The sequence below is a fragment of the Nerophis ophidion genome, linkage group LG03, assembly GCF_033978795.1.
Source record: "Nerophis ophidion isolate RoL-2023_Sa linkage group LG03, RoL_Noph_v1.0, whole genome shotgun sequence".
In the NCBI taxonomy this organism is placed as follows: domain Eukaryota; kingdom Metazoa; phylum Chordata; class Actinopteri; order Syngnathiformes; family Syngnathidae; genus Nerophis; species Nerophis ophidion.
The window spans coordinates 4154832-4167801 of NC_084613.1; the positions used below are offsets into that span (position 1 = coordinate 4154832).

A 12970-nucleotide genomic window follows, 5' to 3' on the forward strand; every position below is an offset into this window, starting at 1 on the left:
AATCGCTAAAACTAGTACGCATATATCAAAAAAAAAAGGGGTTTTTAAAGCCTTTTTTAAAAGCCTTCACAGTCTGTGGTGCCCTCAGGTGGTTAGGGAGAGCAGCGGAGCAGAAAGCCCGGTCTCCCGTAGCTTTGTCCTCGTAGGTTGAAGGAGGTTCGCCTGTCCGAGGCGGAGGTGCCGTGTGGAGGATTTGGGTGGTGAGCAGTTCTTTGAGGTAGACGGGGGCATTTCCATGGAGGCCCTGGTGGGTTGGGAGGGAGACTTTGTATTCAATCCTGAGTGGAACAGGAAGCCAGTGAATTGGTGCGAGATGGTCATATTTCCACACTCTCATCAGGATCCTAGCAGCACTATTTCTGTAAGTATTGCAGCTTCTGGGAATCTTTCCTTGCTTAAGGAATTAAGACTTGAGTTTTTCTGGCACAGCATATCTTAAATAAAAACATAAGTGCCACCCACAACCGTGACAACACTAATAGAAGCCATATTGTCAGCGGGTTAAAATGCTCTCTCCTCTCCCCGCAGATAATGAGCACATCTACATGGAACTGGACCAGAAACTGTCCAAGTACTGTCCTAAAGAATGGAAGAAAGAAGCCAGCAAGGTGAGACCTGGACTCGATGCTGGTGGATCTTGATGTCACTACCAGGGTGGCCGAGTGGTTAAGGCGTTGGACTTAAGATCCAATGGACTCTAGTCCTCGTGGGTTCGAACCCCACTCCTGGTATTGTTTAGGTTCTTTCAAATATAACTAATCTAAGAAGACCCGCATTGAATCCGCGTGTTTGTTTTGACTGTTTGTAGTGTTTATGGAGTTAATGTTCTTGGATGTAAACACTCAGTGTTTGGATAGCAATGATTCATTGCTGTGGTTGTCTATGGTTCACACTATTATGTTGGATCCACTATGGACTGGACTCCCTCACTATTATGTTAGATCCACTATGGACTGGACTCTCACCATTATGTTAGATCCACTATGGACTGGACTCTCACAATATTTGCTTGTAAGTACTATGGTGCCTGTCTGGCTCACACTATTATGTTGGATCCACTATGGACTGGACTCTCACTATTATGTTAGATCCACTATGGACTGGACTCTCACTATTATGTTAGATCCACTATGGACTGGACTCTCTCACTATTATGTTAGATCCACTATGGACTGGCTCTCACCATTATGTTAGATCCACTATGGACTGGACTCTCACTATTATGTTAGATCCACTATGGACTGGACTGTCACTATTATGTTAAATCCACTATGGACTGGACTTTCACTATTATGTTAGATCCACTATGGACTGGACTCTTATTATTATGTTAGATCCACTATGGACTGGACTCTCACACTATTATGTGAGATCCACTATGGACTGGACTCTCACACTATTATGTCAGATCCACTATGGACTGGACTCTCACTATTATGTTAGATCCACTATGGACTGGACTCTCATTATTATGTTAGATCCACTATGGACTGGACTCTCATTATTATGTTAGATCCACTATGGACTGGACTCTCACTATTATGTTAGATCCACTATGGACTGGACTCTCATTATTATGTTAGATCCACTATGGACTGGACTCTCACTATTATGTTAGATCCACTATGGACTGGACTCTCATTATTATGTTAGATCCACTATGGACTGGACTCTCATTATTATGTTAGATCCACTATGGACTGGACTCTCACTATTATGTTAGATCCACTATGGACTGGACTCTCATTATTATGTTAGATCCACTATGGACTGGACTCTCATTATTATGTCAGATCCACTATGGACTGGACTCTCACTATTATGTTAGATCCACTATGGACTGGACTCTCATTATTATGTTAGATCCACTATGGACTGGACTCTCATTATTATGTTAGATCCACTATGGACTGGACTCTCACTATTATGTTAGATCCACTATGGACTGGACTCTCATTATTATGTTAGATCCACTATGGACTGGACTCTCACTATTATGTTAGATCCACTATGGACTGGACTCTCACTATTATGTTAGATCCACTATGGACTGGACTCTCACTATTATGTTGGATCCACTATGGACTGGACTCTCACTATTATGTTAGATCCACTATGGACTGGACTCTCACTATTATGTTAGATCCACTATGGACTGGACTCTCACACTATTATATTAGATCCACTATGGACTGGACTCTCACTATTATGTTGGATCCACTATGGACTGGACTCTCACTATTATGTTAGATCCACTATGGACTGGACTCTCACTATTATGTTAGATCCACTATGGACTGGACTCTCACTATTATGTTAGATCCACTATGGACTGGACTCTCACTATTACGTTAGATCCACTATGGACTGGACTCTCATTATTATGTTAAATCCACTATGGACTGGACACTCTCACTATTATGTTAGATCCACTATGGACTGGACTCTCTCACTATTATGTTAGATCCACAATGGACTGGACTCTCACTATTATGTTAGATCCACTATGGACTGGACTCTCACTATTATGTTGGATCCACTATGGACTGGACTCTCACTATTATGTTAGATCCACTATGGACTGGACTCTCACAATATTTGCTTGTAAGTATTCTGTGATTTTGCGCTGCCGAACATGCTCCTCTGCTTGTAAACCAAAATGACATGACGTGACAATGACAGGCGTACTTTTTAGAGGCAGTATAGTACCGAATATGATATATTAGTATCACGGTACTATACTAATACTAGTATACTGTACAACTCTACCACCTGCAAAAGAAAAATAGTGCGCATGAAAAAATCTGATACAGGTCACATATGGGCACAAAAAATCGTAATTGACCTGCAGTGAGAATCTCTTGAGTCTTGACTTTGATGAGCGTAAACATTCATGTCTTTTAGGGAATCGACCAGTTCGGGCCTCCGATGATCATCCACTTCAGAGCTCAGTATTACGTGGAGAACGGCAGGTTGATCAGGTAAGCGGCGGCCTACTCCACCCGCCCACGCGGCAGCCATGTGACCTTGGACCTACTTTGTGTCTGCAGCGACCGGGCGGCCAGGTACTACTACTACTGGCACTTGAGGAAACAGGTGCTGCTGTCTCAGTGCATCCAGCGGGAGGAGGCCTACTTCCTGCTGGCGGCCTTCGCGCTGCAGGCCGACCTGGGCAACTTCAAACGGAACAAGCACTTTGGCAAATACTTTGAACCTGAAACCTACTTCCCGCCCTGGGTGAGTACTACGCTGGTGTCGGATGTTGGCCCAACCCCCTCCTCCACCATGTGTGCTGAGTACAAACCCCAGTTTCCATATGAGTTGGGAAATTGTGTTAGATGTAAATATAAACAGAATACAATGATTTGCAAATCCTTTTCAAGCCATATTCAGTTGAATATGCTACAAAGACAACATATTTGATGTTCAAACTCATAATAATTAACTTAGAATTTCATGGCTGCAACACGTGCCAAAGTAGTTGGGAAAGGGCATGTTCACCACTGTGTTACATCACCTTTTCTTTTAACAACACTCAATAAACGTTTGGGAACTGAGGAAACTAATTGTTGAAGCTTTGAAAGTGGAATTCTTTCCCATTCTTGTTTTATGTAGAGCTTCAGTCCTTCAACAGTCCGGGGTCTCCGCTGTCGTATTTTACGCTTCATAATGCGCCACACATTTTCCATGGGAGACAGGTCTGGACTGCAGGCGGGCCAGGAAAGTACCCGCACTCTTTTTTTACGAAGCCACGCTGTTGTAACACTTGTCTTGCTGAAATAAGCAGGGGTGTCCATGAAAAAGACGGCGCTTAAATGGCAGCATATGTTGGTCCAAAACCTGTATGTACCTTTCAGCATTAATGGTGCCTTCACAGATGTGTAAGTTACCCATGCTTTGGGCACTAATGCACCCCCATACCATCACACATGCTGGCTTTTACACTTTGTGTCGATAACAGTCTGGATGGTTCGCTTCCCCTTTGGTCCGGATGACACGATGTCGAATATTTCAAAAAACAATTTGAAATGTGGACTCGTCAGACCACAGAACACTTTCCCACTTTGCATCAGTCCATCTTAGATGATTTTGGGCCCAGAGAAGCCGGCGGCGTTTCTGGATGTTGTTGATAAACAGATTTATCTTTGCATAGTAGAGCTTTAACTTGCACTTACAGATGTAGCGACCAACTGTATTTAGTGACAGTGGTTTTATGAAGTGTTCCTGAGCCCATGTGGTGATATCCTTTAGAGATTTATGTCGGTTTTTGATACAGTGCCATCTGAGGGATGGAAGGTCACGGTCATTCAATGTTGGTTTCCGGCCATGCCGCTTACGTGGAGTGATTTCTCCAGATTCTCTGAACCTTTTGATGATATTATGGAGCGTAGATGTTGAAATCCCTGACTTTCTTGCAATTGCACTTTGAGAAAGGTTGTTCTTAAACTGTTTGACTATTTGCTCACACAGTTGTGGACAAAGGGGTGTACCTCGCCCCATCCTTTCTTGTGAAAGACTGAGCATTTTTTGGGAAGCTTTTTTTTATAGCCAATCATGGCACCCACCTGTTCCCAATTAGCCTGCACACCTGTGGGATGTTCCAAATAAGTGTTTGATGAGCATTCCTCAACTTTATCAGTATTTATTGCCAACTTCTTTGTCACGTGTTGCTGGCATCAAATTCTACAGTTAATAATGATTACTTGCACACACAAAACATGTTTATGAGTTTGAACATCAAATATGTTGTCTTTGTAGCATATTCAACTGAATATGGCTTGAAAAGGATTTGCAAATCATTGTATTCCGTTTATATTTACATCGAACACAATTTCCCAACTCATATGGAAACAGGTTATTTTTGTCGCTAACGTGGCACACATTTGTTTTCCCCCCACTTCTTGGCTCATGAAACCACACCCGCCTGATTGCTCCCCACTTCCTGCCATTTTCCCCGTTGCCTCCTTATCACATCTTACAACAGGAAAGCACACAGAAAAACAAAACTCCACGCAGATTGACCAGAAGCTCTCTCACCCACTTCCTGTCTCTCATTGGGCTTTTATTACCCTCACAGCGCTGCCAAGGCTGCATAAAAAAAACAAAGTGTTATGCTCCTCTCAGGCCAACCCCCCTTTTTCCCTTCTGCGTCAGGTGATAGCCAAGCGCGGCCGGGACTACATCCTGAGACACATCCCCAACATGCACAAAGACCAGTTTGCCCTCACGGCCTCAGAGGCGCACCTGAAGTACATCAAGGAGTGTGCGCAGCTGGATGATGTCACCGTCCACTACTACAGACTCTACAAGGTGAGTCGACATCACACCTTGTTTTAAAGCAGCACACCTAGGGCTGGGCCATATATCGATATACTCGATATATCGCAGGTTTGGGGAAGCACGGTGGAACAGGGGTTAGTACATGTGCCTCACAATACGAACCCTGAGTAGTCCTGAGTTCAATCCCGGGCTCGGGATCTTTCTGTGTGGAGTTTGCATGTCCTCCCCGTCCAAAGAAATGCACCTGGGGATAGGCCCCTCCCACCTCCAAAGACATGCACCTGGGGATAGGCCCCTCCCACCTCCAAAGAAATACACCTGGGGATAGGCCCCCTCCCACCTCCAAAGATATGCACCTGGGGATAGGCCCCTCCCACCTCCAAAGACATGCACCTGGGGATAGGCCCCTCCCACCTCCAAAGACATGCACTTGGGGATAGGCCCCTCCCACCTCCAAAGACACGCCCCTGGGGATAGGCCCCTCCCACCTCCAAAGACATGCACCTGGGGATAGGCCCCTCCCACCTCCAAAGACATGCACCTGGGGATAGGCCCCTCCCACCTCCAAAGACATGCACCTGGGGATAGGCCCCTCCCACCTCCAAAGACATGCACCTGGGGATAGGCCCCTCCCACCTCCGAAAACATTCACCTGGGGATAGGCCCCTCCCACCACCAAAGACATGCACCTGGGGATAGGCCCCTCCCACCTCCAAAGACATGCACCTGGGGATAGGCCCCTCCCACCTCCAAACACATGCACCTGGGGATAGGCCCCTCCCACCTCCAAAGGCATGCACCTGGGGATAGGCCCCTCCCACCTCCAAAGACATGCACCTGGGGATAGGCCCCTCCCACCTCCAAAGACATGCACCTGGGGATAGGCCCCTCCCACCTCCGAAAACATTCACCTGGGGATAGGCCCCTCCCACCACCAAAGACATGCACCTGGGGATAGGCCCCTCCCACCTCCAAAGAAATGCACCTGGGGATAGGCCCCTCCCACCTCCAAAGACATGCACTTGGGGATAGGCCCCTCCCACCTCCAAAGACATGCACTTGGGGATAGGCCCCTCCCACCTACAAAGACATGCACCTGGGGATAGGCCCCTCCCACCTCCAAAGACATGCACCTGGGGATAGGCCCCTCCCACCTCCAAAGACATGCACCTGGGGATAGGCCCCTATATTGTGGGGCGGTTTAACTCGGTTGGTAGAGCGGCCGTGCCAGCAACTTGAGGGTTGCAGGTTCGATTCCCGCTTCCGCCATCCTAGTCACTGCCGTTGTGTCCTTGGGCAAGACACTTTACCCACCTGCTCCCAGTGCCACCCACACTGGTTTAAATGTAAAAATTAGATATTGGGTTTCACTATGTAAAGCGGTTTGAGTCACTAGAGAAAAAGCGCTATATAAATATAATTCACTTCACTTCACCTGGGGATAGGTTGATTGGCAACACTAAATGGTCCCTGGTGTGTGGATGTTGTCTGTCTATCTGTGTTGGCCCTGCGATGAGGTGGCGACTTGTCCAGGGTGTACAGCACCTTCCGCAGCGTAGATAGGCTCCAGCACCACCCGCCACCCCAAAAGGGACAAGCGGTAGAAAAATGGATGGATGGATATTGCGGGTTTGTCTCTGTGCGATATAGAAAATGACTACCGTATTTCCTTGAATTGCCGCCAGGTATATAGTATGCACCTGCCTAGAATTACCGCCTGGGTACAACTCGTTTCGCAAAATATTTAGCGCATGCTTAGCATTACCGCCGGCTCAGGATTAATTTTATTAGCGCATGTCTAGAATTTCCGCCGGGTCGAACTCGTTTCGCAAAATAATAAGCATATTCCTGGAATTTCCCCCGGGTCAAACTCGTCACGTCACGAGTGACACTTCACCTGTCATCATTTTCAAAATGGAGGCGGCTGGTTTCAATCATTTGAAATCGCATAAAGGGAAGAAGATTAAGAGCTATTCAGTAGGATTTAAGGTCCAAGCTATTGAATATGCTAAAAAGAACAATAAGCAGCTATGTTTTATTAATATACCGTAGCTGCGTGTGTCAAATATGAGTCTTTAAATGACTCCCGCCTCCTGGTGGTAGAGGGCGCTAGTGATCCTTCTTGCGACTACTCGGCTGCAGAAGAAGTGACAACAAGCAGCGATCGTTTATTTTTTCCTCTCGCTTGCACTTTTAACATGGAGGATTACATATCTAAAATAAAACCGTTTTCTAAACTGGACTTTCAATCGAAGCAGGAAGTAATAAAGGAAGATCTCCATCGAGGCAGAGAGACTTTTAAAACTGAAGAAAGATAAGGAAGACTTCTATAAACAAGTTATCGATGTTTTTGACCAGAAGGAGCTGCGCATGGACTTCATTTATAAGTAAAGGTAAGACCATAATAACGTTTTTTTTAATTAAATGTGCTTTTAATGATGGTATCCTTACATCACACTCAAATTTATAAGCGCAGGCCTAAATTTACCGCATGCCTTTGGTAAGCGCCGGAGTGAGAAGAGGTTTTAAATTAATAATAATAATAATGAATTAGATTTATATCACGCTTTTCTATTGTTATATACTCAAAGTTAATACTAGTTAAACACGGTTAAACACATGAGGGAAGGTTGGTAGAAAATCCCTGTTAACACACAAATATAAAGTTAAGCTGGATAAGTAGAAATACAAGCTGGTAAAAATACCAGGAGTGGGGTTTGAACCCACGAGGACTATTGTCCATTGGATCTTAAGTCCAACGCCTTAACCACTCGGCCATCCTGGTGGTTGTAAGATACACCAAACCATATGTATGGACGATTTATTCATCCTTTTTTTTTTTTTTAATAAGGAAACAGTTCATTCATCATCTCTGTATTATTTGTTTGATATACAGTACAGCAGGGGTCACCAACGCGGTGCCCGCGGGCACCAGGTCGGCCGTAAGGACCAGATGAGTCGCCCGCTGGCCTGTTCTAAAAATAGCTCAAATAGCAGCACTTACCAGTGAGCTGCCTCTATTTTTTAAATTGTATTTATTTACTAGCAAGCTGGTCTCGCTTTGCTGGACATTTTTAATTCTAAGAGAGACAAAAGTCAAATAGAATTTGAAAATCCAAGAAAATATTTTAAAGATTTGGTCTTCACTTGTTTAAATAAATTAATTAATTTTTTTTACTTTGCTTCTTGTAACTTTCAGAAAGACAATTTTAGAGAAAAAATACAACCTTAAAAATGGTTTTAGGATTTTTAAACACATATACCTTTTTACCTTTTAAATTCCTTCCTCTTCTTTCCTGACAATTTAAATCAATGTTCAAGTAAATAAATTGTTTTTATCGTAAAGAATAATAAATGCATTTTAATTAAATTCTTCATTTTAGCTTCTGTTTTTGCGACAAAGAATATTTGTGAAATATTTCTTCAAACTTATGATTAAAATTCCAAAAAATTATTCGGGCAAATCTAGAAAATCTGTAGAAACAAATTAAAATCTTATTCCAAAGTGTTTTGAATTTCTTTTAAAATTTTTCTTCTGGAAAATCTAGAAGAAATAATGATTTGTCTTTGTTAGAAATATAACTTGGTCCAATTTTTTATATATTCTAACAAAGTGCAGATTGGATTTTAACCTATTTAAAACATGTCATCAAAATTCTAAAATTAATCTTAATCAGGAAAAATTACTATTGATGTTCCATAAATTATTATTATTTTTTTTTTCAAAAAGATTCGAATTAGCTAGTTTTTCTATTCATTTTTTTCGGTTGAATTTTGACTTTTAAAGAGTCGAAATTGAAGATAAACTATGTTTCATTTTTTTTGGTTCATTTTTAGCCAGTTTTCTCCTCTTTTAAACCGTTCAATTACGTGTTTTTTTCATCATTTATTCTCTACAAAAAACCTTCTGTAAAAGGAAAAAAAATATACGACGGAATGACAGACAGAAATACCCATTTTTTATATATATATATATATATATAGATTTATTTATTAAAGGTAAATTGAGCAAATTGGCTATTTCTGGCAATTTATTTAAGTGTGTATCAAACTGGTAGCCCTTGGCATTAATCAGTACCCAAGAAGTAGCTCTTGCTTTCAAAAAGCTTGGTGACCCCTGCAGTACAGTATAGCACTCTTTGTTGTGTTGAAAGTGTGCAAAGCTTTACTGAAATATGGACTTTTGTCATGGCCGAAACTCATTATTCATATTTACACTGTTTTCTAGTTTGAATTTTACAATTCAAACTTTTCAAGTTACGAACCCTGTTCAAAAACCAACAAAGTAGGTCAATTAAAGTTAACACTATACTGTACTTGGTAAATACTAGTTAAACATGGTTAAACACATGAGAGAAGGTTGGCAGAAAATCACTGTTAACACACAAATATAAGGTTAAGCTGGATAAGTAGAAATCCAAGATGGGAAAAATACCAGGAGTGGGGTTTGAACCCACGAGGACTATTGTCCATTGGATCTTAAGTCCAACGCCTTAACCACTCGGCCATCCTGGTGGTTGTCACTTGCAGCAAAAAAAACATCTATATTGACGCTCTATTCATTCATTGTTGTGCTTGTGTGTATTGAAGAAGCTGGGCGAGTACCTAAGCAAGTCTTTAATTGTGATGAGACCAGACTTTGCTGGAAAAATATGCCGAAGCTGACTTTTTTCACAACGGAGAAAAAGACTACCTCTCGTTCAGCGCACACACACACACACACACACACACACACACACACACACACACACACACACACACACACACACACACTGCACCACCCCCCTCACTTCTCTCTATCTGTCTTGTTCTCTCCCGTTGTGACCTAAAGTAGCAGCTCACAAGAGAACCTTTGGCAATGTTATTTTACTGTAAGTGGATTTTTCTTTTTAAAATATTTATTATTGTAGCAATATTGTTGTTAAAGTTAGTTAGTTATTTAAAAAAAATTGTGATTTCTGATAGTTTGTGAAGGCACCAAAGGGACTTCTGTGTGTGTGCATGTGTTGGCAGAGCAGCGCATACAGAGGACAGAAGCTTGTGTTGTTGTTGTTTGGGCTTGTTTATTAAAAAAAAGTTAATTCATCACCTCTTTATTATCTTTGTTTGATATACAGTACTGTATAGCACTCTATGTTGTGTTCAAAGTGTGCTAACCTCTACTGAAATATGGACTTTTTTGATGGCTGTAACTCATTATTCATATTTAAGCTGATTTCTATGCTGAATTTTGCTTTACAATTCAAACTTTTCAAGTTACGAACCCTGTTCAAAAAACAACTAAGTAGGTCAATTAAAGTTAACACTATACTGTACTTGGTAAATACTAGTTAAACATGGTTAAATACATGAGGGAAGGTTGGTAGAAAATCACTGTTAACACACAAATATAAGGTTAAGCTGGATAAGTAGAAATACAAGCTGGTAAAAATACCAGGAGTGGGGTTTGAACCCACGAGGACTATTGTCCATTGGATCTTAAGTCCAACGCCTTAACCACTCGGCCATCCTGGTGGTTATTCCCACCACCAAATCATATGTATGGACGATATATTCATTCATTATTTTTTTTCAATAAGGAAAAAGTTAATTCATCACCTCTTTATTATGTTTGTTAGATATACAGTACTGTATAGCACTCTATGTTGTGTTCAAAGTGTGCTAACCTCTACTGAAATATGGACTTTATTCATGGCTGTAACTCATTATTCATATTTAAGCTGTTTTCTATGCTGAATTTTGCTTTACAATTCGAACTTTTCAAGTTACGAACCCTGTTAAAAAACAACAAAGTAGGTCAATTAAAGTTAACACTATACTGTACTTGGTAAATACTAGTTAAACATGGTTAAATACATGAGGGAAGGTTGGTAGAAAATCCCTGTTAACACACAAATATAAGGTTAAGCTGGATAAGTAGAAATACAAGCTGGTAAAAATACCAGGAGTGGGGTTTGAACCCACGAGGACTATTGTCCATTGGATCTTAAGTCCAACGCCTTAACCACTCGGCCATCCTGGTGGTTATTCCCACCACCAAATCATATGTATGGACGATATATTCATTCATTATTTTTTTTCAATAAGGAAAAAGTTAATTCATCACCTCTTTATTATGTTTGTTAGATATACAGTACTGTATAGCACTCTATGTTGTGTTCAAAGTGTGCTAACCTCTACTGAAATATGGACTCTATTCATGGCTGTAACTCATTATTCATATTTAAGCTGTTTTCTATGCTGAATTTTGCTTTACAATTCGAACTTTTCAAGTTACGAACCCTGTTCAAAAACAACAAAGTAGGTCAATTAAAGTTAACACTATACTGTACTTGGTAAATACTAGTTAAACACGGTTAAATACATGAGGGAAGGTTGGTAGAAAATCCCTGTTAACACACAAATACAAAGTTGAGCTGGATAAGTAGAAATACAAGATGGTAAAAACACCAGGAGTGGGGTTCAAACCCACGAGGACTATTGTCCATTGGATCTTAAGTCCAACGCCTTAACCACTCGGCCATCCTGGTCGTTATTGAATTCATCAAATCATATGTATGGACGATGTATTCATTCATTATTTTTTTTTCAATAAGGAAAAAGTTAATTCATCACCTCTTTATTATGTTTGTTTGATATACAGTACTGTATAGCACTCTATGTTGTGTTCAAAGTGTGCTAACCTCTACTGAAATATGGACTTTATTCATGGCTGTAACTCATTATTCATATTTAAGCTGATTTCTATGCTGAATTTTGCTTTACAATTCGAACTTTTCAAGTTACGAACCCTGTTCAAAAAACAACTAAGTAGGTCAATTAAAGTTAACACTATACTGTACTTGGTAAATACTAGTTAAACATGGTTAAATACATGAGGGAAGGTTGGTAGAAAATCCCTGTTAACACACAAATATAAGGTTAAGCTGGATAAGTAGAAATACAAGATAGTAAAAATACCAGGAGTGGGGTTTGAACCCACGAGGACTATTGTCCATTGGATCTTAAGTCCAACGCCTTAACCACTCGGCCATCCTGGTGGTTATTCCCACCACCAAATCATATGTATGGACGATATATTCATTCATTATTTTTTTTTCAATAAGGAAAAAGTTAATTCATCACCTCTTTATTATGTTTGTTTGATGTACAGTACTGTATAGCACTCTATGTTGTGTTCAAAGTGTGCTAACCTCTACTGAAATATGGACATTATTCATGGCTGTAACTCATTATTCATATTTAAGCTGATTTCTATGCTGAATTTTGCTTTACAATTCGAACTTTTCAAGTTACGAACCCTGTTCAAAAACAACTAAGTAGGTCAATTAAAGTTAACACTATACTGTACTTGGTAAATACAATCAAACACGGTTAAACACATCAATCAATCAATCAGTGTTTACTTATATAGCCCTAAATCACTAGTGTCTCAAAGGGCTGCACAAACCACTACGACATCCTCGGTAGGCCCACATAAGGGCAAGGAAAACTCACACCCAGTGGGACATCGGTGACAATAATGACCCAGTGGGACGTCGGTGACAATGATGACTATGAGAACCTTGGAGAGGAGGAAAGCAATGGATGTCGAGCGGGTCTAACATGATACTGTGAAAGTTCAATCCATAATGGATCCAACACAGTCGCGAGAGTCCAGTCCAAAGCGGATCCAACACAGCAGCGAGAG

The 12970-nt window shown here is 41.2% G+C and overlaps 1 protein-coding gene and 7 non-coding genes across 8 annotated transcripts in view; 2 read left to right on the top strand and 6 right to left on the bottom strand.

Moving 5' to 3' along the window:
- The window catches only part of frmd6 (FERM domain containing 6), a 100503-nt gene that overhangs the window by 63628 nt on the left and 23905 nt on the right, over window positions 1–12970 (top strand). Inside the window, 4 exon segments of the mRNA XM_061893987.1 lie at window positions 529–608; window positions 2905–2981; window positions 3051–3237; window positions 5155–5310. Of these exon segments, the coding sequence (XP_061749971.1) occupies window positions 529–608; window positions 2905–2981; window positions 3051–3237; window positions 5155–5310 (500 nt within the window).
- On the top strand, window positions 649–731 carry trnal-uaa (transfer RNA leucine (anticodon UAA)). The gene has a single exon. It is a non-coding gene; the product is annotated as a tRNA-Leu (tRNA).
- On the bottom strand, window positions 7983–8065 carry trnal-uaa (transfer RNA leucine (anticodon UAA)). The gene has a single exon. It is a non-coding gene; the product is annotated as a tRNA-Leu (tRNA).
- On the bottom strand, window positions 9713–9795 carry trnal-uaa (transfer RNA leucine (anticodon UAA)). The gene has a single exon. It is a non-coding gene; the product is annotated as a tRNA-Leu (tRNA).
- Window positions 10712–10794, bottom strand: trnal-uaa (transfer RNA leucine (anticodon UAA)). Its single transcript has one exon. It is a non-coding gene; the product is annotated as a tRNA-Leu (tRNA).
- Window positions 11220–11302, bottom strand: trnal-uaa (transfer RNA leucine (anticodon UAA)). The gene has a single exon. It is a non-coding gene; the product is annotated as a tRNA-Leu (tRNA).
- Window positions 11728–11810, bottom strand: trnal-uaa (transfer RNA leucine (anticodon UAA)). The gene has a single exon. It is a non-coding gene; the product is annotated as a tRNA-Leu (tRNA).
- On the bottom strand, window positions 12238–12320 carry trnal-uaa (transfer RNA leucine (anticodon UAA)). The gene has a single exon. It is a non-coding gene; the product is annotated as a tRNA-Leu (tRNA).